General features: G+C 34.6%; 1 protein-coding gene across 4 annotated transcripts in view; it reads right to left on the bottom strand.

Moving 5' to 3' along the window:
• Positions 1–1,520: 1,520 nt before the first annotated feature.
• Positions 1,521–27,655, bottom strand: part of LOC150110071 (uncharacterized) — a 184,083-nt gene continuing 157,948 nt past the window's right edge. For all 4 annotated transcript variants that reach the window (XM_090391106.1, XM_090391090.1, XM_090391098.1 and 1 more), the window contains 2 exons: positions 17,799–17,943; positions 1,521–2,655 (listed from right to left, as the gene is read on the bottom strand). In XM_090391106.1, coding sequence (XP_090247232.1) covers positions 1,681–2,655; positions 17,799–17,943 — 1,120 coding nt within the window. In that variant the 3' untranslated portion in view covers positions 1,521–1,680. The remainder of the gene's footprint in view (positions 2,656–17,798; positions 17,944–27,655) is intronic.

Consider the following 27,655-nt stretch of genomic DNA (forward strand, 5'->3'; position numbering starts at 1 on the left):
TACATAAAATAAATATGCAATTAAAATAGAAAAATATTAAAAGAAAAACAACTGTTTATGTGAAACAGCTTGTAAAGAAGTAAACCATGTGCTTAACTTAGGACAGAAACTGAGGCAGTGAACCAACTACATACATTGACTTTTAGAACATGCTACTGAAAAATGCAATGGAGAAGATCTTAGTCATTGACAAGTATATTTTGTAAGGAGTAACTATATTTAATTTATATTTTCATTCAACCACAGTAGTAGTTTCCATAAGTTTTCTACAATGAATTCTCAGGTAAAAATTTAAACCTGAAAGATATATACAGGGTGTTCGGGATAAATTTGACAGTTTCGTAAGGAAAAAGAAAATCTTCTTTGTATCTATTAAATTTAATGAATTGACAAAAAAACATTACAGGCAGAGTTAATTACAATACTATCAACAAGATTTACTCAAAATAACCACCATTAGCATCGATCACAGCTTCAATTCTGCTTCGGAACCTCGAACAAGCTGATGCTACAGTCTCCCTGGGAAGGGCCGCAAAAACTGTTTTAATTTTATCCATTAACTGGGCTTTTGTATTACTGGAAGTGCGATTGGTGTCTTTTTCAACTGCGCCCCATACAAAATAATCCATGGGGTTAAGGTCTGGGGAGTTTGGAGGCCAAACATTTGGACTGGTGAAGTCGTAGAAATTTTCAGACAACCATTTTTGACTTTTCCCAGAGGTGTGGCAAGGGGCCGAATCCTGCTGCCATACATACGGCCTACCATTGGCTACCCTTGTTATCCAGGGCTTGACTACAGTTAGCAACTCCACGAACAAAGCCCGAATTCCAATGCCAGGGTTCTTCAACACCTGTTCCTGCAGATTTGCGAGGAATTCTGCTGTACGAACGCAATCAGATCGTCTGCTAGGGATCTTTCTTCTTGCTACATCCTCGTAGTCACCATTGCAAGTCTCTAGTTCATGCCTGATTGTTTTTACTGCATTCAGGGAGCATTGGGCAGCAGTCGTAATATCCTTATTTTGATGGCGGGCACGAATCATCATGATACAAGTTATTCTCTTCCATGATTCAGGTGGGTTCCAGCTATCCATCCTTTCTGACATCTTGTATATGAATGAAGAAGGGTCCAAACTTTTAAATGAAGAGAAGTGTGTGTTAATACATGTAACTTACGGAAAAATATAATTAATTATAAATATGTCAAATTTATCCCGAACACCCTGTATATGAAGAAGTTACTTCACTGCTGATATGAAATGAATGTATCCATATACAAAAAAAAACATGGCATGTTTATATGAAATGCAAGGTTGTCATCAATAGGATAATGGGCATGATGACAATCTTTTGGGCCAAGTCACAATCACTACCACACTATCTACAACTGTAATTAACTACTTCTCCTCAGATTCCTATATCACTTACTATTTTTAATACTTTTCTGACATATATACTCCTTAATAATGTTACTGCTAAATGCATGGTGTAATAAATCAGTGTGAATTAAAGTTTTTCTTTTTCTCAGTTTCCACATTATGTTTACTCAATAAGCTGTTCCACATCACATTTAACATGCACTACTTAAGAGACAAACAATTCTTATAGCGAGTTTCATTTTTTTTTTGTAAATACAGAAAGACATCTGAAGTTAATTTTTTTTTTTTTTTTTACACAGAATCAGTTATTTAAATCACAAGAATTTGGATCATGAAACTGATTTCCATTGCTTTCCATCTTATTCAATATACCAGATTTTTCTTTATTGTTCTGAAATTTAGAATTAGTGCAGTTTTCTTCTGTGGAAGTCTCTGCTTTCAGATTAGAGAAAATGACTGTATTTAAAGAATTAAGTAATTCTGTATCAACAAGACAATCATTGGGAGAAATTTCTGAAATCATAAATTCTACTTCATCTGTTATAGAAGGGAGATGAGTTTCTGTTTTTTGTTTGTTATCACGTAGATGCGACTTCATGTGCACTTTTAATTCTTGCTTCTCGATGAAAGCTTTACCACAAATTTCACAAACTTGCTTTCGTTCGCCAATATGCCTTTTAATATGTTTATACATATTACAACTAAAAAGAAAGGCTTTACCACAGTATTTACATATATGACGTTTCACTCCGCTATGAAAATCTTTGTGTGCCACAAAAGTACTCTTTGCCCGGAAAGTCTTTTCACATAAGGTACATTTGAAGCGCTTAACATCATTATGAATATGCATGTGGTTTTTCAAAGTATGTTTTCTTTTATAACATTTTCCACATACTTTACATTCATAAGGTTTCTCATCTGTGTGAATAACTGCATGATTAATGTATCCTCTTTTGTTATTAAAGGTTGCACTACATATATTGCATTTAAATAATTTTTTGATATCATTGTGATTTTCCATATGGGCTTTTAAATTGCCTTTTGTTTTGTATGCATTCCCACAATATTCACACACAAATTCTTTTTCGGCAGTATGAGAAATTAGATGTGCTTGAAGATCACCTTTAGTAATGAAACGTTTATTACAAATTTCACAAACTGCATTCTTTTCTGGCTCCCCATGAATACGCAATATATGCTTTCTGATAGAACATTCACTTCCAAGCTGTTTTCCACACAATATGCACTTATAAGGATTATCATCTTTATGCATTACCTTTAAAAAAAAAAATTTTTTTTTAGATGCTTTATAATGAAAAGTATTATGCATTCCAAATATATTGTATTTGGAATGCATAGTACTGGACTATATATTTTATTTGCAAATAATATTTTAGAAATGCTCACCCAACTGTTATGGTTTAATTTTAAGGTATGCCAATATCAACACATAAAATCATTCAACACTGAATTTAAATCAACAAAGGAATAAAAAAGAAATTTTAAGTAATAATTACCTTTCTGATTATCATTAAATAACATGCAATGGTTGAGTTGACAACCTGATTTCTAATATAATAATAAAAAAAAAGGATATAATGTACAAAAATAAGATCACAGTAATTGAATAAATGCACACTATTGGCTTATAACGTATCTGAACTGATGTATGTGAATAAAAAAAAAAAAAAAAAAGAAATTACAGAATTCAGAACAAAATTGATTTACAACTCTCTTCTGCAACAATATGTATTGCTAATTATTTGTTTCACCATTAGAAATATTTATCAATATCTATTCTTGGGATGACCAAAAGTTCCTTACAGAATTTTATAACTCTGGAAATAAACAGAATAAGCAAAACTAGTATGGTGGGGAGAAGGTTGAATAAATTTATATGGAATAAGAGAGAAATTAGCCAAACACTAAACTAGCAGTATACAAGACAGTGTTCAAACCAGTTTTAAGTTATGGATCTGAGAGCTGGGTTAAAAATAAAGAACTTCATCGAAGACCACAGATACGAGAGTTCTCAGAAAAACCAGGGACCTGAACAGGTCAGAATGAAGAGAATCCAGAATAAAGAAACATCACCCAGAACTATGTTTGCATAGGTGTTCAGTTTGTGCTACATGCATCTTCCATAAATATTTACATGGTAAATATTTATCACAGAAAACTTCAGCAGCATTCTGAATGGAGTCTATAAACAAGTCAAATCAGGCACAGTTTTTATAAAAGATGAAAAGTTAACTCTGGAAATAAACAGAATAAGCAAAGCTAGTATGGTGGGGAGCAGGTTAAATAAATTTATATGGAATAAGAGAGAAATTAGCCAAAACACTAAACTAGCAGTATACGAGACAGTGTTCAAGCTAGTTTTAAGTTAGGAATCTGAGAGCTGGATTAGAAATAAAGAACTTAAGCAAAGACCACAGATATGAGAGTTCTCAGAAAAACCAGAGATCTGAACAGATCAATGGCAGAATCTTATTCAAAATGATTACTTAAATAGAATGGGAGAGCAAAGGTTAGCAAAACAGGCATTTGATGCCAAGATAGCAAGAAAAAGAACCAGAAGAGGAAGATCAAGCAAGGTCTAGGTGGAAAAATTGATCCAGTCAGAAGTGCCTTACCAAAATGTTAAATATGATGATATTGGAGTGTGCTGACAAATAATAGACTGATTTGTTGAGAAGAGATTATTAATTATCTCTTCTCAACAATAAAAGTAGTGCTGTCATAACCTGAACACTCCTTGAGAGCACATATCAGGAAACTGATGATTGCATTTATCAGAACTGGCATAAATAATTCTTCCCTCCCTCCCACCAATGTGTGCACTGCTGCTACACAACATCACTTCACAGTTCAACTCCAAACTCACAAAACAAGTTTCTCTTCTTCCATATTCATCTTTCAGTGTTGTACTCTGGAACAGCCTTCCTTACTATGCATTTACTGAGGAATATAATGCATAAGTCTTCAAATATAGCATAAGTTTAAATTAAAGATACCAAGAAATTATATGCTTGGTTTAATCCTTTATCCAAGTGTAAGCAAACAAGTTTGCATCTGAATGATTTTCAGGACTGGGACAACTCGTATATAGAAGCCTATGACTTCACACCACTTTCCTCAGTATCCCATAATGCAAAGTACATATCCTTACAGGTATGCATAATGCTATGCATTATGGAAAGGGTCACTATCCAGACCAGTTTCGACCTTTATTGAGGCTTCATCAGTGGGAGCCAGACCCAGAGGTGATGCCAAGGTTGAAGTAAAGCAGAAGTCATATTTTCATATACGAGTTACCAAAAGATAGTTAGCTCTTAAGACTATTACACTTTTTTATAAAATCTTTATCAAGTAGCTTTATTTTTATCCTCCTACATGTTTCGCCAATCTGTTTCTATTGGCATCCTCAGGGAATACAAATCAGTAAGCACAAAATGAAGGTTACAGACTAGGTTATAACCGATGGTTCTAAATGATTTAGAACCATCGGTTATAACCTAGTCTGTAACCTTCATTTTGTGCTTACTGATTTGTATTCCCTGAGGATGCCAATAGAAACAGATTGGCGAAACATGTAGGAGGATAAAAATAAAGCTACTTGATAAAGATTTTATAAAAAAGTGTAATAGTCTTATGAATAATTGTCAAGAAAAAATTCAACATAACACACATGATAGTTAGCTCGTTTACAGCACTGGTAAGTTATCAAGATGATCCCAATAAATCCTGTTTTTAAGAAATTCCCAGAGCCAGAAATCAGATCAGGTGAACAAGGCAGCCATGCAGTGCAAAATGCATGGCTGCCATAAAGGATTAAACCAAGCTTATAATTATTTGGTATCTTTAATTTATAGTATAACCAAGTGGAAAAACTTTCAATAGCATAAGTTTCTCTTTTCTCCAATCTTCATCCATTCACAGTACTTGCATACTACAGGTTTATGAACCAACCTCTCATTATATAGAATTAACATAAAGAGACCAAATAGTAAAATCACCATTAACATAGTGAACCCAAATGGCTAAACTGTAATGTTCAAAACAGTTTGTCTTCCAGATTGTTTTAAACTGTAGTCTGCCAAAGGAGGAGAAGGAAGAGTACTCCCATTTATAGATTTTGATCTGTATGTAGATTGCATTCTTTCAGAAAGAAATAAAATACATATGATATTGTTGACAAAATTGTCAACGATATCAGGAGAAAAGTCTTGATGATAAGAGATAAGATGAGAGATGTAAAGTGACTAGCAAAGGGGATTCTGATAAAACAAACATTCACAATATCAAAGCTGACCATCAAATCTGTTTGACTATATAGTAATGTTGTAAATTTTATTAAGAAATATGCAGACTTTTAATGAAATAATTAGACCAGCTTATATGGTGTACTTAAGTTCCACAAAGAAGGCTGTCCTTGAAGACTTATCATTAATTGTACCAATGCAAACTACACAAAAATGAATACAGAAAGGAGATAGGAATACTATGAAGTTTCAACTCAACAGTATCTCTAGCTCAACTGATGACTTCATTCAGCAAGAAGTTTAGTTTCTTTACCTGGTTCTTAGTTAGGTTGTGGTTGAACCCTTGATAGGCAGTTGTATCATGGAGATCGAGTGCAAATTTTCTATTATAATCTGAGCTGTCTAAAACAACAACTACTCTTCCCTTAGATGTCTTTGAGATAGTAAGTATGAATTATGTTTAAGAGACAGTAAAGCATGAAGTTTAGTTGCAGAAATATTAGGAAGAATAGGTATTATTTCTGGCAAAATTCCCATGTTACTCCTCTAAAAAGAAACTATTCTTTTAATGGCTAGTATAGCCTACTTTTGTTTAGGAGTGCCTCTTTTTTTACAATGTTATTGTCTCTTTACCCAAATTCTAGGGCATTACTGAAGTGTTATAAAACTAATACATGAAGAATAAAAATAGGACAAAATTTGGACATACTTTTTTTGGATGTTGTTTTCTGTCTCCTTATTCTGGCGATGTGCCTTCATATGCTGCTAAAGGAAGGTTTTTTTGGGGGGAAGTAGGGGTAAAGTAATGTGGGCAAATTATTTTAAAAAACCTGGGTTTTTTATATATGTATATTATTATTATTATTATTAAGGGTGGGTGGAGAGCATTTGGGGGGGGGGGGGTTGAGAAGGATCAGACAATAGAAATTTTTTGGGGGAGAAGAGGAGGGATTTAAGAGAAAAAGTCAGGGATGGAAATAACGGGGTGTGAGCTGTTTCGACAACCATCGTCTTCGGAACTCGTGGGGGAAGTGGATGCTATGTTATGTCGGTAAGGTGTTTCTTTGGTGTACTTGTGTTGTCTCCTATTAGTCGGAGTCGTGACCTAATTTTTATGTTATGGAGTTTCCAACTCTCGAAGATCATGTAGGGTCAGTGGACGTTTACTGAGTTTTCGTCACACTTTATGGCTATTGTTTTTCCAATATTCTAAGCATTGTCTTATATGTCTAATATTAGACATATAAGACATATAATATAGGACTCGTTGATTTGCAGGGTATGTTTTTGTTCAAGGGTTTGGACTGCTATCTCAGTTTTTCCTGTACTTTGTATCCTGTTTTTCTTTTGGCTGTTGCATTTTTTTAACATATGAACATTTAAACAATAAAAAATGCAACCACCAAAAGAAAAACAGGATACAAAATACAGGAAAAACTGAGATAGCAGTCCACACCCTTGAACAAAAACATACCCTGAAAATTGACAAGCCCATAATATTAGACATATAAGACAATGAAACAATGCTTAGAATATTGGAAATGATAGCTATAAAATGTGACGAAAACACTCAATATCCCACATATATAATACCATACCGACCCTACATAATCTAAGAGAGTTTGAAGCTCCGCAACATAAAAATTAGGTCACGACTCCGACCAACAGGAGACAACACAAGTACACCAAAGACAGAAACACCTACCTGACATGACATAGCATCCACTTCCCCTGCGAGTTCCAAAGACAATGGTTGTTGAAATGGCTCACACCCCATTACTCCCACCTCTGATGTTTCCCTTAAATCCCTCCTCTTCCCTCCCCCCCAAAAAAATAATTTCTATCTTCAGATCCTTCTCCCCCCCCCAAAATGCTCCCTACCCACCCTTAATATACATATATAAAAAATTCAGGTTTTTTAAAATAATTTGCCCACATTACTTTACCTCCACTTCCCCCCAAAAAAACCACGTTTTTTTAAAATAATTCCCCCACATTACTTTACCTCCATTCCCCCCCCCCCCCCAAAAAAAAAAACCTTTCCTTTAACAGCATATGAAGGCACATCGCTGGAATAAGGAGACAGAAAACAACATCCAAAAAAAGTACGTCCAAATTTTCTCCTATTTTTATTCTTCAAATATTAGCTTTATAACACTTCAGTAATGCCCTAGAATTTGGTTAAAGAGCCAATGACACTGTAAAAAAAGGGGCACTCCAAACGAAAGTAGGCTATATTAGCCATTAAAATAATAATATATTAGGAAGAAGTTTGGCCTAAAGCAGAAGAGAAGATGCTTCAAAGCATCATTTATCAATGTCATAAAATGCATGAAATGTTCTGCTTAAAATATTTTGTATAAAAGTCTAAAAATTATTTTAATGGAGAAATCACATTCTTTTGCAAGTCTGTTTCAACAGAAATTAAAGGTCATTCTGACACATTATTTACTCATTGGTCAGTAGGTCAAGAACTCAGACTTGTGCAGATACTGTGTGCTAACTCAATGGCAAAAGTGAATATTATCAGAAGTCTAGATGGCAATGATGAGACTTCAGGGAATGTTAAAATCAGTGACCAATCTTGAGATGTGGAGGAGACTCACTGAGAACAGCGACCCTACTGAAGTGGGACAAGCTGCAGAAGAAGAAGATCTTTTTTGTTTTTAGCTACTAAGATCTTGCTTAGATATAAAATAAAGTTATTTTAGATTTATTTATTTTACAGCTTAATACTAATTTTGTATGAGCTATCAATAGTTTTGTAAGGTTGGTGTTGTTTCTTATTCATACAAACACCTTTTACAAAATATGTTATCAATGACAAGAGAAGCCAAAGTTACCACTACAAATGAATTTACCTCAGTGCATAAAAGATTGTGAAATGAAAAACTATTATAAATTCTGGATGTCTCATTAATGAAATTGCAATTAAATAAATTTTTCTGTACTGTGAAGAAAAAACCTTTTTCAAGTCAAGTGCTAAAAGCAGTAATACCAGTGCATGATGGTGAAGTTGAGTGGAAGTTGCTCTAATGTATTTATGAGCACATGAAGTGAAAATGTTATGGAGCATTGCTAAGTTTCAGCTGTTTGGGAGTAAGAAAGGAATATAGCAGGAGAAAAACTAGAGTTTCTGCATCTTCAATATATGAAAACTGAACAGAAACTAGAAAAGTTAGAAATGGGCAACTGAGAGAGGATATCCTTGTATAAAGAGAAGTGTGAAGTTTTTAGTAATCATTAATCTATATTTTCTACTTCAGCTTGCAGAATCTCTAAGGTTTACTACTTCATGTACCAGCTTCTTCCATTCCTTTCTGTCTTGAGCTTTTTAATTCCTGTTCTGGATTCCCATCTCAGCTAAGTCTTTTTGATATTATCCTCCCAATGCATCGGCAGTTTATCTCTAGGTCACTTTGCATCAGGCTTCATCTTGAATGCTTGTTTATCCATTCTCTCCTCACCCATTCTTTCTGCATGTCCAAACCATCTATCTTAACCTGCAAGCTCTAATTTCATCAACTAGAAAGGGATCTATAGACTATATATAGTTCTTGATTATGTCATCTTCTCCATTCACCTGTTTGTTATCTCTTACAGGTCCATTTTTAAAGTCTATAAATAAAATATAGACCTACAGATTATATTCTCATTTTCCCCCCCAGTATTTAAGAGTAAAAATTTGGTGAACTGTCTGTCTATCTTTTTCTTCAGAATCATGCTTGATATTCACCTATATTTTGTTCAGCATAAAGTAAGATTTTTTTTGTATATTAGATAAAATTGTGTAGCCTGCTATCAGTATATCCCCCCCCTAATTTCCACATTCATTTTTTCCCCCTTTTTATATACTGGAATGATCAGTGATTCTTTCCATTCTGCAGGTATCTCTTCTTTTTCCCATATTAAATTTACCAACTTATGTATATGAGAGATTCACTCACTTCCCCCATATTTAATGAGTTTGGCTATTATTTCATAAGTAGCTGGTGCCTTGAAGATTTATAATTTCTGGATGACAAGTATGATAAGTCTTCTGTTTAAAAGATTCAGAAGGTTCATCACAGTTTAGGAGTTTGTTAAAGTACTCTTTCCACCTGTTTGCTATTTCATTAGTCATTAATCTATATAGGATTTATTTCAATTTTCAACTGAAAATTAACTTTATTGATCTCTAGTTCATATACAAATAGGTGCATTAAGTATGGTTAGGAGGCTCAGTATATTAGAGTGATTTCTAACAGCTGACATGGTTTTAGTAATATTCAGATGTTATAAAAAAATTTATAACCGCTCAGAGTGTAATGGAGAAAGTAAAGCAAATATGCCCCCCCATACATACACATTATGTTTGGAATGCACTTTGTAAAGAAACAGCATAAAAGAAAGTGAAGTCATAGAAGTGTCTTGAATGAAGCCAAGATATTTTTTCTTCAGTGTTCTATGATTTTGAGATGCAAGAAGAATTTGACTGATGTTGCTATCATATAGATTGCAGTTTTTATGGAAGTATTTTTCCTGTTTGGATTCAAGAAGGAATAAAGCTGCTGTAAGAGGCAAGATACCGAAGTTCAGTCCATATAAGATAAATGTTGAATTATATAATTGAAGAAAAACTATATAGCTAGAATGTTTTTCACGTTCTTTGGAGTTGTGATGTGAAGAATACACTGGTGCTTGCATGTAAGTTATACTGAGTTTGATGTTTACACATTTGTGTTATTTGTAACTTAAGATTTTTATTTTGGTTATAAGGTGTGCATAGACTCAATCCTTAATGAGTTTAATGAGAAAAGATAAATTTAGAAAATAAGATGTTTCATGTGATATCCTGGGATACCAATCTGTGTGCAAGGTCAATTAGGAGTTTGGTTTCAGTGACAACTCCAAAGAACATGAAAAACATTCTAGCTATATAGTTTTTCTTCAATTACATAAGCCAACATTTATCCTATATGGACTGAACTTTTGGAATCAGTATCTTGCCTCTTACAGCAACTTTATTCCTTCTTGAATTCAAATGTTTTGAAATTAAAGGTTAAACCGCTCAGAGTGTAAGGAAGAAAGTAAAGTGAATATATACCCCCCCCCACACACACACACATGAACACATTACATTTGAAATGCCCTTTGTAAGGAAACAACATAAAATGTATTTTTTTTTAAATACCTGTCATTTTCCTTAAGTTTCTGAGAAGTGTGATTTCTTCCATCATTTGTTTCAGATAAAATGGCTAGTAATGATTGTAAACTGCTGTTCTCAATTTTTATTTCACTGTGCTAGCAAAGTCTTAACATTTACTATCCACCAGATTTGAATGTCTCTAAGATATTAATGTTCTTTTCTAAGCAAAATGTATCAACATGAATGAAAGCATCATTTAAGTTGATTTAGTGTCCAGAACAGCTAATTTCACAACATAACTTGTGTAAGAAAGTTCTGGATTCAGACAAATTTTATTGGCTAATTAACTGAGGATTTTTGTGTCTTTATGAGTGAGTGTTACTGTAGAAGTTGTATGTTTGCAGTGTGGGGCCTGTTTGTTTGAGTTTGCTTATAAAAATTTGAAAAACACAGAGCAAGGTATACTGACTGGCAATGGAAACAAGATGGATGCAACTTTGTCCATGCAAGAGTAAAATTCTGATATTAGTCATTATGTGAAATGTAAGGTGTGCTGCGTCTATTCATTGGATTATGTTGATAAGTTATGGATTTTTAAGGTGTGTGAAGTGTGACTTGAATGAGTTCATGGACAGTGATGTATCAGTGACAGAGTGATAGTAGCGAGAATTTAATGAGAATGAGTGCTCATCAGATAGCAAAGAGAGATGCTCTGAAAGAACAGTTAAATGTAGTAAGAAAGTTATGAAAAAAGTAAGTGGACAATCTGATAAAAGAAACAAATCAATGGTGGCATGAATTGTTTAAGCAATATGAGCATATCAAAAGTCAGGAGTAGCAAACATAGTACAAATGTGGTGAATGACACGGTAGAGAGTAGCCAACCAGAGGAAGATGTAAAGATGGTGGAATGGTAGAAGAATGGTAAACAAGCTGGCATGAAAGATACAAACATGAGTCAATTGGCAAGGTTGTGGAATGAACTGAGGTGTGTGTGTGTGTGCTGAGCGAATAAAACATTCAGCGAAGATTTGTAGTTTGGAGGTGCAAGAAGGAAAATGCCAGTGGCAGATGAGTCCAAGACAAATCACTACAATGCTGATTGGTGATGCATTATTTTATTTTTATGTGGTTTATACCCACGAAAGGTTTTTGTCAACATGTTAACAGAAACTTTAGTAGTATGGTTTTGTATTTTTTATTAATTTTTTACACAGTCCAGAAACCCTATTAGAGAGAAAAACATGGAACTCTTTCCACGTAACTTTAGGTGTCCAATAAGTGAGGAGGTGTTTCACACCAGGCAATGAAATTCATCTACTACCGAGAGACAATCACAAACATCCATACACATGATGGGATTCTAACCCACAGCATGTGGGTTAGAAATCTCCTTGGTTGGAGAGCGATATGCTAACCATTCAGTCAACCAGGCTGGCATTTCTGAGGATCTTGCCAGGGTATATATGATAACAGAGAGCTGAGAAGAAGAAGAGCAATAATCATGAATGACATGCTAGTTAGAATGTTCAGAAAGAGAGGATTTCAGTTTCTGTATGTATGAGATAAAACCAAAGGTAGGAGAGAGAGAGTTGTTTGCTGCAGATGGTCTGCATCTGAGCGAGAACAGTAGTGTGAAGCTGGGTAGATTGTTGATGAGAGGAGGAGAAACAAAAACTCAATGGTGAAACTGAGTGTAAGATACCAAAATTGATGTGAGATTAGTGGATGAAGAAAGACAAAATAGAGATGCACGAGAGCCCTAACAGGGGGCTACAGAGTCAAAAAACTTGAACAATGGAATAAGGAAATGTGGGAAGGAAAGGGAAACTAGAGGAATAAGAATGCAGAGTTTGTGGACTTAATACAGTTAGTCAAGCTATAAATTATTGGTTTCAGTGAGCAGTAGCTAATGGAGGATGATGTACAAATGGAAATAGAATGTGATGTTATAACATTTTTCAAAAAGACAGGATAAAAGAAGTGGATATTACTGATGATTTAAGAAGAGTGGTTGCCTTTTAATATGGAACTTGAAGAAAGCAAGAAGAATAATGACTTTGAGGCTATGGTAAGCATAATTTTAGATATTTATTGGAGTGGCTATAGGTGAAGAAATGCATATGAAATATTGAGACAGATGAGACTGGGGAGTGACAGAAGGGAGATAATAATGGGTAACTACTACAGAAGCATTGACTGGAAGCAGGAAATAACATGTGAATAAGGAGATTGAATTCCTTGAGCTTACTCAGGATCAACTACCTTTTGCCATAAGTAAATGAAGAAACACATGGGTCATGAGTATTAGATTTAATAATCTCATACACTGATAAGAAAAGATGCCACCAACTGAGGAGTAATCAAATAGTTTTGACATTGGGATGTGGTTAGGCAGATACAAACTTCATGAAACGAGAGAGAGAGAGAGAGAGAGAGATGTGTGGAATTACAGAGCAGAGGACTATGATAAATTAAGGAAACAGATTGGTGATGTGCAGTGCAGTAGTTTCATCGGTTGAAGGGGAGAGAAATCACCAGTGCCTTTGACTTGATATGGAATTGGTTACTTATGGCAATGTCAGATTTTATTCCTAAGGTTATGAGGATAAAGTAGGGTTGAAATAAATGAATCACGGAATTATGCAAGAGCTTTTGAAAAGGAGGAAGTTATCCCTCAGTAGCATGAGAAGTTTAAAGCACAGTCTAGGAAGGTGAGAAATGTAGTGAAGAAAGAGAAATTGGTATATAAAAGATCAACCAAAGCAGTAAAGCAAAATCCTAAAGAATGGTACAGTTATGTTAGAAGGCAAAGAAAAGAATGAATATAGAAATATGACTAACCACTGTAGTTGTAATGGAAAGATTCAATTAGTATTTTGTTGGTGTATTCCATGTGTGGGGAGGAGTGGGTGGGTGGATAAGAGCAAATGCTGAATAGCAATAGGAAGGACAGAAGACTGACAGTTCAAAAATGGAAAGTGTTCAGAATATTAAGTAACACTGATGATGTTAAGTACATGTACAATATGAGAACGTGCAAAAGAGCTCACAGTGCTCTTAACTTGGTTCTTCAACATAAATCTGGCATTAGGAACAATCTCAGGAGTAGAAAGGAGGAGAAATAATGCCATTGTATAAGGAAGAATCCAAGCCAGTAGTATCAAACTGCAGGCTAGTGTGTATATCAAGTATAGTGGTGCAAGTGTTAAAAGAGGCTCATTGGAGAGAGCAGCATGGGTTTGGTTCAGGTCATGTTTCAGTAACTAGTTTATGTTTTATGATAGTGACTAGTATATTAAACAGAGGAGATAATTATACAATGATTTATCTGGATTTTGCTAAAACATCTGATCAAGTATCACATGATAAACTACTCTTGAAATTGAGCAGGATGGTGATGGAAAGTCATTTGATAGCTTGATAACTTGATTGATAGGAGCCAGCAAGTTGTCTATGGGGAATGCAGTATCCACAAAAAAGGAAGGCAATGAGTGGGGTACCACAGGATTCTGTCCTGGGACAGCTATTTGTTATAGCTATATCAATGTTATAGTTCACAGAGTGAAAGGAGATATTCAGTTGGCGTTTACCTCTGAAGAATAAAGTTATGCACTTTGCCCAGAGAAGAAGGAATGAGGCAAGGGATCTGGGGTCTTGGGAACTGACATTCACAGGATATATTGCAAAAGTTGTAAGGATTACCTAGAAAATGTTGCTATAATGCAAAGAATGCTAATATGGATAAGGAAGTGATAGTTCCACTGTATAAGGAAATAATTAGGCCTCATTTGGATTTCTGTGCACAGATCTAGTCATCTGGCTATAAAGAAACATTGGAGAGAGAATGCAGAGGTGAATAAATAAAGCTGTCAGGCCGCTGGAATAGTGGAATACGAGGACAGGTTGAGGAAATGTGGTCTTCAGAGCTTGGCAGATAGGAGGGGGGGGGTATATGATTGAGAGGTATAAGTTGGTGAGAACAGTATCAGATTAGAGGAGAATTATTGCATAGAATAATGAGAGGTCATCCCTGGAAAGTGGACATTAGGTCGTGTGAGTAGGGAATTGAAAAGGATATTTTTCTGCTTTGTAGGTGACAAATGAGGGTATATGGATTGCCAGAATGGATGGTAAGTGTGGCAATGCTGAATGTATTCATTTGATCTACATACACCTTTCTGCAGGAACAAGAGATCTTGTATACTGTAGGATGTTTATAAAATCGAACATTGTCTTTATGGGAATGCAGGAAACTTTGTAATTTTAAATGATGTGTAAGCTGTTCTGACACTGATGTATTTTAACAACTGGACTATCTGTCTAGACATGTTGCCAGTGTAGGAAGCAGTAGTGCCTTTGTAATTAATTTCTGAGCTTGTATGGAATGTTTGTCAGAATTTTTTTTAATAACTATGAGTAACTGTTTTGGAGGAATCAGAGAAATAGGATTTGAAGTTTTATTTTATTTTTTTTTAAATTTCATTTGTAATGATACCTAATTCTGGTTAAGGATGAAAAAAGGATGGTGAAACAAGCTTGCATGCAAAGTACCCACTCATTGGGTTTCAGATATTTTACACCCTAAAACATGAATTTAAGTTACTTTGAATGCCTTGTGCTTCCTATAAAAAAATGACCATTTATGGTCTTTTTTTTATGGTAGTACATTGATACTGAGCATATTGATAAGGATAATATTAATACAATAATGAGGTCAACATTATTTGCAAATGCTGTGTACATAACACTGAGTGGCATGATGATAGCAGTCTTTGTATACAGAAAATCCCCCCCCCCCCAATTCTTTGTGAAGATATAGTAATGGAAGAAATTTCATTTGCTTTTATGGCCATGCATATCACAGATTTAACCGGATGATTACTTTTCTTTTAAATACATCAAAATTAGGCAACTAACACACGTTTTCATAAGTAAGTAAAAGGAATTAAAGCCCGTGTAAGTTTTAGCATCTTTACTTTATGTTTGAAGAATTAATTTAAACTTGTCACATTAAAAAAAAAAAAAACCTGCTGTTTTTCTCCATTTCCAGAGTTATCCACATACTGGATATACAGCATTTCCTTAATTTACAGTGCTTACTAATATCAGTAGCCAGCTGTCATAACTTTATGTTGTACTTTTGTGTTCATGTTCTTTGTATACTGTTCTTTATATGATTCCTGAGAAGTGATTGTCAACTATCATCAATTTCCTGATATTTAACCTCACGAGATGTTCCAATTACTATGACAGCACTATATGATTAAATTTACATTATTATTAATCTCCTATCAACAATTTTCCTACAAGTTAGTCTATTACTTGTCAACACTCCATTGTTGTCATATCTAACATTTTGTTCTTCTAAGGCACTTCTGACTGATCAATTCACCTAGATCGTGGTCTTTCTCTAGGTCTCTTTCCTGACACCTTGGCATCAAACACCTGTTTCGCTAACCTTTCCTCTCCCATTCTGTTTAAGTGGCCATGCCACCTTAGATTAGCTTGGTTCTCACATTCCTGAATGCTAACAATGTCAAGTTCCTTTCTAATATAATCATTTTTAATATAATTCTACCGTTTGTTCACTCTCCTAATTTTTGTCTCACATCCGTGGTCTCTAGTCTTTGATCAAGTGCTTTATTTCTAACCCAGCTGTCAGATCCATAACTTAAAATTGGTTTGAACACTACTTTGTATACTGCTAGTTTGGTTTTTGGCTAACTTCTGTCTTATTTCATATAAATTTATTCAACTGGCTCACCATTCCAGCTTTGCTTATTCTGTTGCCAATTTCCATATTTAATTTAAATCTTCACTACAAACTGTGCCTAAATAGCTGAAATTTTTACTTGCTCTATAGGTTCTCCATTGAGAATGCAGATGAAGTTTTCTATTTTCCTTGCCTATTAATAGTTTTGATTTTTTTGTTGCTAATTTTCATGCCAAATTTATTATATCTGTTATGTAATTTTGTTAGAGAAACCTGGAGACTTGCATTGGATGTATTTAGGAGTATAACATCGGCATAAAGCAAAGGGCTAAGTTTGGTATCTCCAATTTTAATATCAGGTTTAATGCCACTTTCTTTTATAATATGGTCCATATGGATGATGAATAAGACTGGAGATAATGTGCATACTTGTCTTACATCTCATTTTACTTCAAACCATCTTCTTGTATTTCCATCGATTCTAACTGCTGACTTACTGCTTAAGTATAGATTATGTACTGCTCTATATAATGTTCCATTTACCCATATAACTGTAGTATTTTGAAAACTTTTCTTTTTGTCATATGCCTTTTCCAGAACTTTAAAACATAAGTACAGACTTCTCATATTCTCATGATTTCTAAACTATCTGTTGTAAAGTGAAAATCTGATCTCATAATCTCTATTTGGTCTGAACCCAGCTGCATATTCTCCAAATTTCTCTTACACAATTCAGATATTTCAAGTATGCTGGCATAAATCTGAGCAGGAACAATTAGTAAAGAAATTCCTCTGTAATGTTCACAGTCAGCTTTATTTCCTTTTTTATAGATGGGAACTATCAGCGCTCTATTCCAATCATCTGGAATTCAACCTTTAGAATGGGCCTTCTAAATTATGCAAATTAGCCACCGCAAAATCTGTATATCTCTATATTTATGCATTACTGGCTGATTATCACCTAACCAGTTGCCTTTTCACATCAAGTTTTTGATGGCTTTTTCTACCTGAAGAAATAATGCGTTTCTGTTTGCATTTCTTTTGAAACATTTCTACTACAGTTCTGTCACTGTTAAAGGATATCCTAGATGTGTTATTACTCCAAACATCTAGGATATCCTATCATAATAAATTATGCGTAAATAAATGCACTGATATCACGTTTAATGTTAGGATAATAGTGTCAGTGAAGCTTACAAGTAACCGATTAATCAATTCTTATTTTCTAATGTTCCATGGAATTTCATGTATCAGCAGCATACTTAAGAAAAATACATGACATAATTACTGGATATAAAAAATCTGCTTACCATGTGAGCACCTAAACTAGTTTTTGATGAATATCGCTTATCACAAAATGTACATTTGAAAGGCTTTTCTCCTTTGTGAATAAAGTAATGGCATTCTAATCTCCCACGAGTTGAAAGGTATTTTCCACATATTTCACATGGATGCCTAAAATAATGTTATCTTATATGTTATTGATTCTTGACAAAGAATATTTATACTATTCTTTCATAATAATATATAAAAAAAAAACATAAGTCAGTAGTTAATAACACAATATGTTTACAAAGTTAGAATGGATGATCATACAGACTGCACTTATTCTCAATAGAATGTAAAAAAATAAAATAATTTTAATAAGTAAAATGATCTATTATTATTATATGGGCAGACTCTGAAGGCCCTAATCATCACACCAAGGACACCAAGCTAATAATAATGGCAAACATCTGTTGGATTTCTGCTCAGGATGTGGACTGGTTATTACTAACACCATGTTCTAACATAAAAATGTGCACAAATTCACATGGAGAGAAGAGACAAGGAATAAGAAAAGTCTCATTGACTATGTTATTGTTGATAGTGATGTTTTCTTCCTGGTGCAGGACACTACAGTGTACAGAGGATCTGAAATTGGAAGTGATCACTATTTAGCCTTGAGCAGGATAAAATTGAATTTCATATTGAAAAGAACAACATGTAAGAAAGTTTTAAAGGGAATGAAAGTTGAGCAGCTCTTAGATGTGAACTGTAGACTAAAATATGTGAACATTATTCAAGAAAAAATGAAAGAGATTGAGAACAGGAACCAAACCTTGTAGATTCAGTGGCAAGCATGAAGAAAACACTGATTGATTCAGCCAGAGAGGCATATGGTGAGGTTTTCTGCAGGATAGAAAAATCAGAACTCCATGGTGGACACAGGAAGTTAAAGAGGCAATGAAGGAAAAAAAAAAGCTAATCAAAAGTTCCTGGCAAATAAGTCAGCTTTTGCCCTTAGAGAATACAGAGACAAATGTAAGAAAGCGAAACATTGTGTAAAACTAGCTAAACAAAAGTCATGGGAGGACTTTGGCAAGAACATAGAAAATAAATATCAAGAAGGTGGTAAGATAATCTGGAGGTTGTTGAAGAAGCTTAGAAATGGAGGAAAGAGTGCTGTAAAAGGAGTTAGAAATGATAAAGGTGACATGAAAACGGGAGAAAAAGATATCCTTGAAGTAATTACTTTGAAAAATCGCTAAATGAACCAAGCAGTGATGGCACAGTGGTAAAAAACACTCAACAGGCATACGGTCAGGAATACATATCCATACATGAAGGAGAAAAAGCCATCAAAGGCTTGATATGTGGAAAGGCAGCAGGAGTACATGATATTTGACCAGAAATGCTGAAGTATGGTGGTATAAAAGTCTTACAGTAGCTGCACTGCATAGTTCAGAAAGCATGGACAGCGAGAGAGAGGGACAAATTCCCGATGATTAAAAGGGAAATAAAACTGAATGTCAGAATTACAGAGGTATTTCCCTTCTGAGTGTTCCTGGCTAGATCTATGCAAGAATACTTGAGAAACGGTTGAGAAGAATTGGGGAAGAAAAGCTTGATGAAGAACAAGCTGGATTCAGGCCAAATAGAGGCTGTCAGGATCAGATCTTTACTTTACAACAAATAGTTAAGCATGGGAATATAACAAAGATCTGTATTTAAGTTCTGTCGATCTGGAAAAGGCATATGACAAGGTGCCAAGAGAGAAGCTATTCAAGCAATACTTAGTCTTTATTTGCATTGTAAGTCAACAGTTAGAAGTGAAGGAAGTAGAGGAAGATGGTTTAATGTTAAATCTGGTGTCAGACAAGGATATACATTTTCCCCTCTGCTATTCATTATCGATATGGATCACATGAAGGAAAGTGGTATTGGACCTGATATCAAAATTGGAGGTGGTAATCTCAGCTCTTTCTTTATGTGGACGCTGTTATACTTCTAAATAAATCTGCTACAAGTCTGCAAGATTCCCTGACTAAATGGAATATCTGTTGTAATAGATATGGTATGAAGGTCAGCATTAAAAAGACAAAGACAATGAAAATAGGTAGAATTGTTGAAAATGTTGTGTTGTGAATGGGGACCCTGTGGAACAAGTAAAACATTTCAGCTACTTAGGCACGATTTTTCGTGAAGATGGTAAATTAAATATGGAAATAGACAACAGAATCAACAAAGCTGGTATGATAGGAAGTCAATTGAATAAATTCATATAGAGTAAGACAGAAATTAGTCAGAACATTAAATTAGCTGTATACAAGACAGTGTTCAAACCAATTTTAACTTATGGATCTGAGAGCTGGGTCAGAAGTAAAACACTTGACCAAAGACTAGAGGCCACAGATATGAGAGTCCTGAGAAAGATTAGAGGCGTGAACAGATGGCATCAATGGCAATATCATAATAAAAACGAGGATATTAGGAAAGAACTTGACATTGTCAGCATCCAGGAATGAGTTAGCTGAGCTAATCTCAGTAGGTATGGTCACTTAAACAGAATGGGCGAGGAAAGATTAGCAAAACAAGTGTTCTCTGCCAAGGTTGGCAGGAAAACGCCCCAGAGGAAGACCAAGATAAAGGTGGATTGATATGGCACAAAGTGCCTTAGACAATAGAAATATAAGATCTGATAATGTTAGAGTCTTGACAAGTAACAGACTAATTTGGAGGAAAATTGTAGACAGGAAGTTAGTAATGACGTAAATTTTTCATGTAGTACTATCATATCCTGTACACCCCTTGAGGGTACATGTCAGGAATTTGATGATGATGGGATTGGATAACAGAATGAATTGGATCAGTGACTGCTTACGCTTGGAATCACCGAACTTTATATAGTTTCTATATTCGGCATGAAACTCTGAGTTTCTTATTTGGCTAAGAAACAATATGAGATGTAATATCCCTTAACTTAAACTTGTTTAATTCATAGAAGCAATTTTAAATATGAACATATGTTCAAGGAGAATTCAGAGGCTTTATTATACAATCATGAAAGTATGAAATATTCTCATCCTTATCAAATATCAGAAATGAATAACTGTTTGATATTACCTGTCTAAATTTCTTTGTTTGTTCCACATAGATGTACTGTTATTTTCAGTATGAAATAATGTTTGTGGTGATGGAGCAAGATGGTATGCCTGAGTATAGTGTAATGGCACCTTAATTAACAGTGATGTTTGGCATGCAAAGCAAATAGCTTAGTTATTTCATGAAATTTATATTTTTCACTACATCTATTATTAAGATATTTGCTATATAAAACTTTTTTTTAATATATTTTATATAAAGTTTTTATTCAAACAATCGTATACATTTTGCCCATTTTTTATATACTTGTACATTAAATGCATGCTTAATTAACTGAGTGTTATATACTAAATTTAGTTTAATCCTTTATCCAAATGTAAGCATATAAAGTTTGCACCTGAAGTATCTTCAGGACTGAGACAACTCGTGGTAAAAGTGGACTAAGCTCTTCACTTATCTTCGTATCTACCATAATGCCAAGCACATCTCCTTTCGAACATGTCTAATGTTATGCATTAAGGGAAGGGCAACTACCCAGACCGGTTTCGACCTTTATTGAGGTCTCATTAGTGGGAGCCAGACTCAGAGGTGCTGATACTACGGTGGAAGTAATGGAGAAGTCATATTTACCTATACGAGTTGCCAAAAGGTATAAGTAAATATGTAAAGGTAAACTCGTATAGGTAAATATGACTTCTCCATTACGTTCACCTTAGTATCACCATCTCTGGGTCTGGTTTCCATTAACGAGACCTCAATAAAGGTGGAAACCGGTCTGGATAGTGGCCCTTCCCCTCAGTCCTGAAGATACTTCAGGCGCAAACTTTGTTTACTTACACTTGGATAAAGGATTAAACTAAATTTATTATAGTCTAACCAAGTGGGGAAAAACTACCAATATACTAAATTTGTTCTCATTTCTAAAACATTACCACACTGAAGTAAAAATAGTAAATTTTTTTATTTAGTTTTATTTTCATATTGGACAACAGCAGACTACCAAAAATATTATACAGATACGAAATAAGTGGAAAAAGAAGAATCGGAAGACCAAGAAAGAGATGGCATGAGACCAGAACAGGCCACTTGGCCTAAAATCCATGTTAGGAAGATGATTTTCATATTGTAATTTTAAATTTTTCTTGCTAGCAAAGAATGAGTACTGGCACCTATTATTTTATAAAAAGAAGTTCTGATGAAATATATGTTGCCAATTTTCAATAAATTTATACCATCTTTTTACATATATCTATATAACATTTTCACACGAGGTTGCACCTATAGCAATGTGATAACGTGTGTGGGAGAGGATAATGCAGTGTTCTTTTTGAAGAGCTGAAGGTTGTAGTCTTTTGGAAAATAATTTATGGGGGAAGGCTGTTCCAGAGAATAGAGATAGATGGAATGAAAGAGTGAGTTTGTTGAGTTACCAGCTTTTACTTTATTCATGTCAGAAGCAACACAATTCAAATACACATAAATTTACTAAAAATAATTGATTATATAATGGAATTAAAAAGAAAAGAAAAACAACACAATTTACATCATAAATGCACTCTGTAAAAAAGTATCTAGAAGGCCCATTAAATTTTTGCTGCCCAGAATTTGGCCAGGTCACAAGCATTAGGTATTGCATTAATCAAATCGTTCATTGTACAACTAAAGGGACATAACCAGTGGCGGCTCGTGGCTTGAAATAATGGAGGTGCTGCAACTTTCGAAATATACATACACACTGTAAGTACGGTGTATATGTGTTTGGATAAAATATCAAAATTATGATAAAAAATTTTTAAAAAAATTAAACATGAAATAATATTGTTTATTATCGATAAAATCATAGTTTGGTATAATTCAAAATTAACAGTGGCATAACCAGTGGCGGCTCGTGGCTTGAAATAATGGAGGTGCTGCAACTTTCGAAATATACATACACACTGTAAGTACGGTGTATATGTGTTTGGATAAAATATCAAAATTATGATAAAAAATTTTTAAAAAAATTAAACATGAAATAATATTGTTTATTATCGATAAAATCATAGTTTGGTATAATTCAAAATTACTTAAAAATAAAATCCATTATCATAACCATAACAAATGTTATGTCTTTAATTGTAATGTCTAAATATTTAAAGAGACGAAGTAAACACGACAAGCACTGCAAACACTACTACTGGCGAAAACTGTATATAAACAACAGTGGAACTGCGCGACGGAGTGCCGCACTATGCTAATAGCTCACATCTCACTATGATGTGCATATGCTTGCATACGTAGCAAATACTAGCAATATGACACTGTAGTAAACACAGTGCTACTAGCGTCCTTCGCCCTCTTAAGTGCTACGAGATGGATTTTTATTATTTTTTATACAAAATAAGAGAATTGTATAGGATTGTTGATGATAAAATTAAATATTATAGGCAAATATAAATAAATTAATAAATATATTCATACATCGAGAAAAATTGGGGGTGCTACAGTTCCACAGTGCCTATGCACGAGCCTTCCCTGGACATAACCTACAATTCAAGAGGTGAGCCATAGTTTGCTCCTACCCACATTCACATAGGATGATTCACATGAGAATCCCCACTTTTTTACATTATCCTTGGATCTTCCAACACCACATTACAGCCTATTTAAAGCTTTCTAGATAGTCCAGTTTTCTCTGCTGGCCTGGTGGAAGACTTTCAGATGGTACAACGCAATCTGTAAGGTAATTGTTTCTTGTCTTCCATGAAACTAGTCTAGACTTTTGGAGTGGTTCAGTAAGGCTTTCGGTGGTATGAAGAAAGCATTTGCTGGATTTTAATCATTGATGGGCAGGTTGATATTCAAATAGAGGATGGTCTGTAGACATGGATGCCTTCAGCCTCTCATTTCTAGCTGGCATCTCACGTCTAATATCTGGAGGTGCTATGCTAGCTAAACAATAGATTTTTTCATGACATGTCAGTCTCAAACAACAAGTAATGAATCTAGATATCTCATTTAAGGCAACATCCACCTGCTTAGAATGGCAGGATCTATACCATACAGGGCACACGTATTCTGCAGCTGAGTAACACAGAGCCAAGGTAGTGGTCCTTATTGTTCGAACTTGTGTTCCCCAGGTAGTGCCAGATAGTTTCCAGAATATATTATTCCTTGTAGTTACTTTATGTTTTGTATTTATACAATGTCTTTCATAAGTGAGAGCATGGTCTAAAGTTATCCCTAAATATTTAGTTGGACAATGATCTAAGTGAGTGCTCTCCCAAGTTATTTGTAGTTTCCTTGTTGCCCGTTTATTCTTTAAATGGAAAGCGCAGCCTTGGGTTTTTAGGGGATTAGGTTTTAACTGGTTTTCACTATAGTAATGGCTAAGTTCAATCAGAGCTTTAGAGAGCTTTTGCTCTACACTCTCAAAATGATCTGTCTGAGTGGCAATGGCATGATCATCAGCGTAGATAAAATTTTTTGTATCTTTGGGGAGAGGCTGGTCATTTGTATATAGATGTTAAAAAGCATCGGGGTGAGAACACTGCTTTGAGGGAGGCCATTCTTATTCTTCCAACTGTTACCAGCTGAATATTAAACAGAAGTTGGGTGGGTTTGTTTGGCTGTGTTACTACTGGGCATAGTTTGATATCTGTAATAAAGAACAATCTGGAAACCAAACTGTGAAACAGTGACTGCAGAGTTTCAGAGGGAGAAGAGTTATCAATTAGCCAAACTACTCTCTTTTGAACAACATCAGGAATTTTTAGGAAAGGATATATCATATCATCATATGGTCTCATATATATATATATATATATATATATATATATATATATATATATATATTGAAGATACCGAGTAATTTTATAACCTTGGTTTTAATCCTTTTTCCCAAGTAAGCAAACATACAAGTAAGTCAAGTTTGCACCTGAACGTGGTTCAAGACTTATGGTGGTGGTGCAACACCAAAGCAACTCGTGGTAAAGATGGATTAAGTTCTGATCCCTTTCCTTAGTATTTCCCATAAATGTAAAACACATCTCCTAGGAGATGTATGATGTTATACATTATGGGTGGGGATCACTACCCAGACCAGTTTCAACCTTTATTGAGCTCTCATCAGTGAGTAGGCAGACCCTGAAATGCCAAGGTTTAAGTAATACAGAGCTTATCAATTTTACCTATGCAAGTTTCCACAAGGTGCTTTGACCTTATTAAGAATCTCCGGATGAGAGAAAGATGTGAAAAGTTTTTTACCTTGGGTATAATATATGTTGAAGATACCAAGTAATTTTATAACCTTGGTTTTTAATCCTTTTTCCCAAGTAATTAAGAGTCATAATTAATAAGGTCAAAGCACCTTGTGGAAACTTGCATAGGTAAAATTGATAAGCTCTGTATTACTTAAACTTTGGCATTTCAGAGTCTGCCTACTCACTGAGGAGACCACAATAAAGGTTGAAACCAGTCTGGGTAGTGACCCCCACCCATAATGTATAACATCATACATCTCCTAGGAGATGTGTTTTACAATTATGGGAAATACTAAGGGAAGTGATCAGAACTTACGTTCAGGTGCAAACTTGACTTACTTGCCTGTTTGCTTACTTGGGGAAAAAGGATTAAAACCAAGATTATAAAATTAATTGGTATCTTCAACATATATTATACCCAAGGTAAAAAACTTTTCACACACACACACACACACACATATATATATATATATATGCATGCATAACTTTAATCTATGTAAAATAGCAAATCAAACTGTTCAACCTGAATCAAAACAATCTCAGTGATGTTTTAGTGAAGATTTGAAGATCTCCTCTACAAAAAAACTGTCAACTGCAACAAGCAGAACATCCGTGCAAGATGGGCAGACTACTGAATTATAAAATACATAATGAAGTAATTAATGTATATTTTAAGGATATTTTATTATAAAATTGTGAATGGTCTACAGCCATCCTGTCAAGCAGAAAAAGATCAGAACTATTCATAGCATTTTTATGAAAGCATCACAGGAATGGATGGACATGGGATACTTATCAGTTTCCTGATATGAATACTCAAGGGGCATATAGGATGCTATGATTAACATAGTATTTAATGCACATGTTTTTTTAAATGCTCTCTCTCTCTCTCTGTGTGTGTGTGTGTGTGTGTGTGTGTGTGTGTGTGTGTGTGTGTGTGTGTGTGTGTGTGTGTGTGTGTGTGTGTGTGTGTGTGTGTGTGTGTGTGTGTGTGTGTGGTGCTAATCCACAGAATAGCAAGGTGTGCTATTAATGTGAATGGGATATTAATGGGATACTTATCAGTTTCCTGATATGAATACTCAAGGGGCATATAGGATGCTATGATTAACAAAGTATTTAATGCACATGTTTTTTTAAATGCTCTCTCTCTCTCTCTGTGTGTGTGTGTATGTGTGGTGCTAATCCACAGAATAGCAGTATCACCAATATTATATTATTGCATTTATTCCTGTTAAACATTCCTCTAATTGTTTCCTGGTTTTGTATAATTCCTAAAATTAAACAACATACTAATGCTTCATGAAGAAGACATTTTTCGAAGTGCAAACATTGCATCCCATTCACATTAATAGCAAGGTGTGCAGTTGCAGTCACAAATATAGATACCTTTGAGTCCTTTGAACAGACATACAGATTGTGCAGTGGGTCAAATTCTTAGCATTCCAGTGGTTTTATCCACCACCCAGAAGGTGAGACAGGGTGTGTACTGAGACAATAGCACCTAGAAATTAGCAGCTATGATTAGTTATTGTATCAACCAATCCAATCGAACGCTGCTACTTGTAATAAGTTGTTGTTTTTTGAGTTTCATCTGTTTTGTGTGTGTAAAGTATGAACTGATGTTTGGGATAGCAATACAGACAATATAGACCAGGAGACAAGACCTGTCTCCTGATTTCCTTGTAAAGAGGCAAAATGACATCCATATCTTTACAAGTGAATGTAATCTGTTACACGGCCCTGACCTTCAACTTCAATCTACTAACACTCCAAGATCCCTAGCCTCATCAGTTTCAGCTAGCATAATTCCACAATATAATACAACATTGGATAATCTAATCATGCCAAAGGGAATGACTTTACATACTGACATTGAACTGACATCCATTTTCCTATACCCACAATTCAAGCCTATTCAAATCATTCTGCAAGTACTGCATATCAGCAGCATTCCTGATTATCTTACCTATCTTTGCATCATCAGAAAATAGCTGTATGTCACTTGTCAAATCCTTCTGAATATCATTAATGTTTGGATTAAATAACAGTGGACCAAGTACTGATTCTTGTGGTATCCCCCTGGTTACATTAAATCTTGAGGACTCACATTCCCCATAGACCAATTTTTGATATCTGTCAGTCAGCCATCCTCTTATCCACACTAATATTCTATAACCCAAACCCATATTTTCCCATTTATGCAACAGTCTACCATGCTGTATGCTGTCAAAAGTCGTAGCAAAATCTGAAAGTATCATGATATATCGAGTCCCCTTGTCAAGTTCAATGCTGACATTATTATAGAATGTGAGCAAGTTGCTCAAACATGACCTTCCCCTTAGTAAACCAATGTTGCTCATTGCAAAGTAGAAATTCACTGTCAACCCATTTCTGAATGCAAGCCTTAATCAACTTTTCCAAAATCTTCACCACCACTCCTGAGATACTGATATATCAATAGTTGGATACATCAGTCTTTGCCCCAACCTTGTTCTGAAACTCAAATTATATAGCCTGGTTAAAGGAATACAGTTCAGCTGAACACTCTTTTAGCACCT

Source organism: Typopeltis vanoorti, chromosome 1 (genome assembly GCF_054136105.1).
Source record: "Typopeltis vanoorti isolate ZY-2024b chromosome 1, IOZ_Tvanoo_1.0, whole genome shotgun sequence".
In the NCBI taxonomy this organism is placed as follows: Eukaryota; Metazoa; Arthropoda; class Arachnida; order Uropygi; family Thelyphonidae; genus Typopeltis; species Typopeltis vanoorti.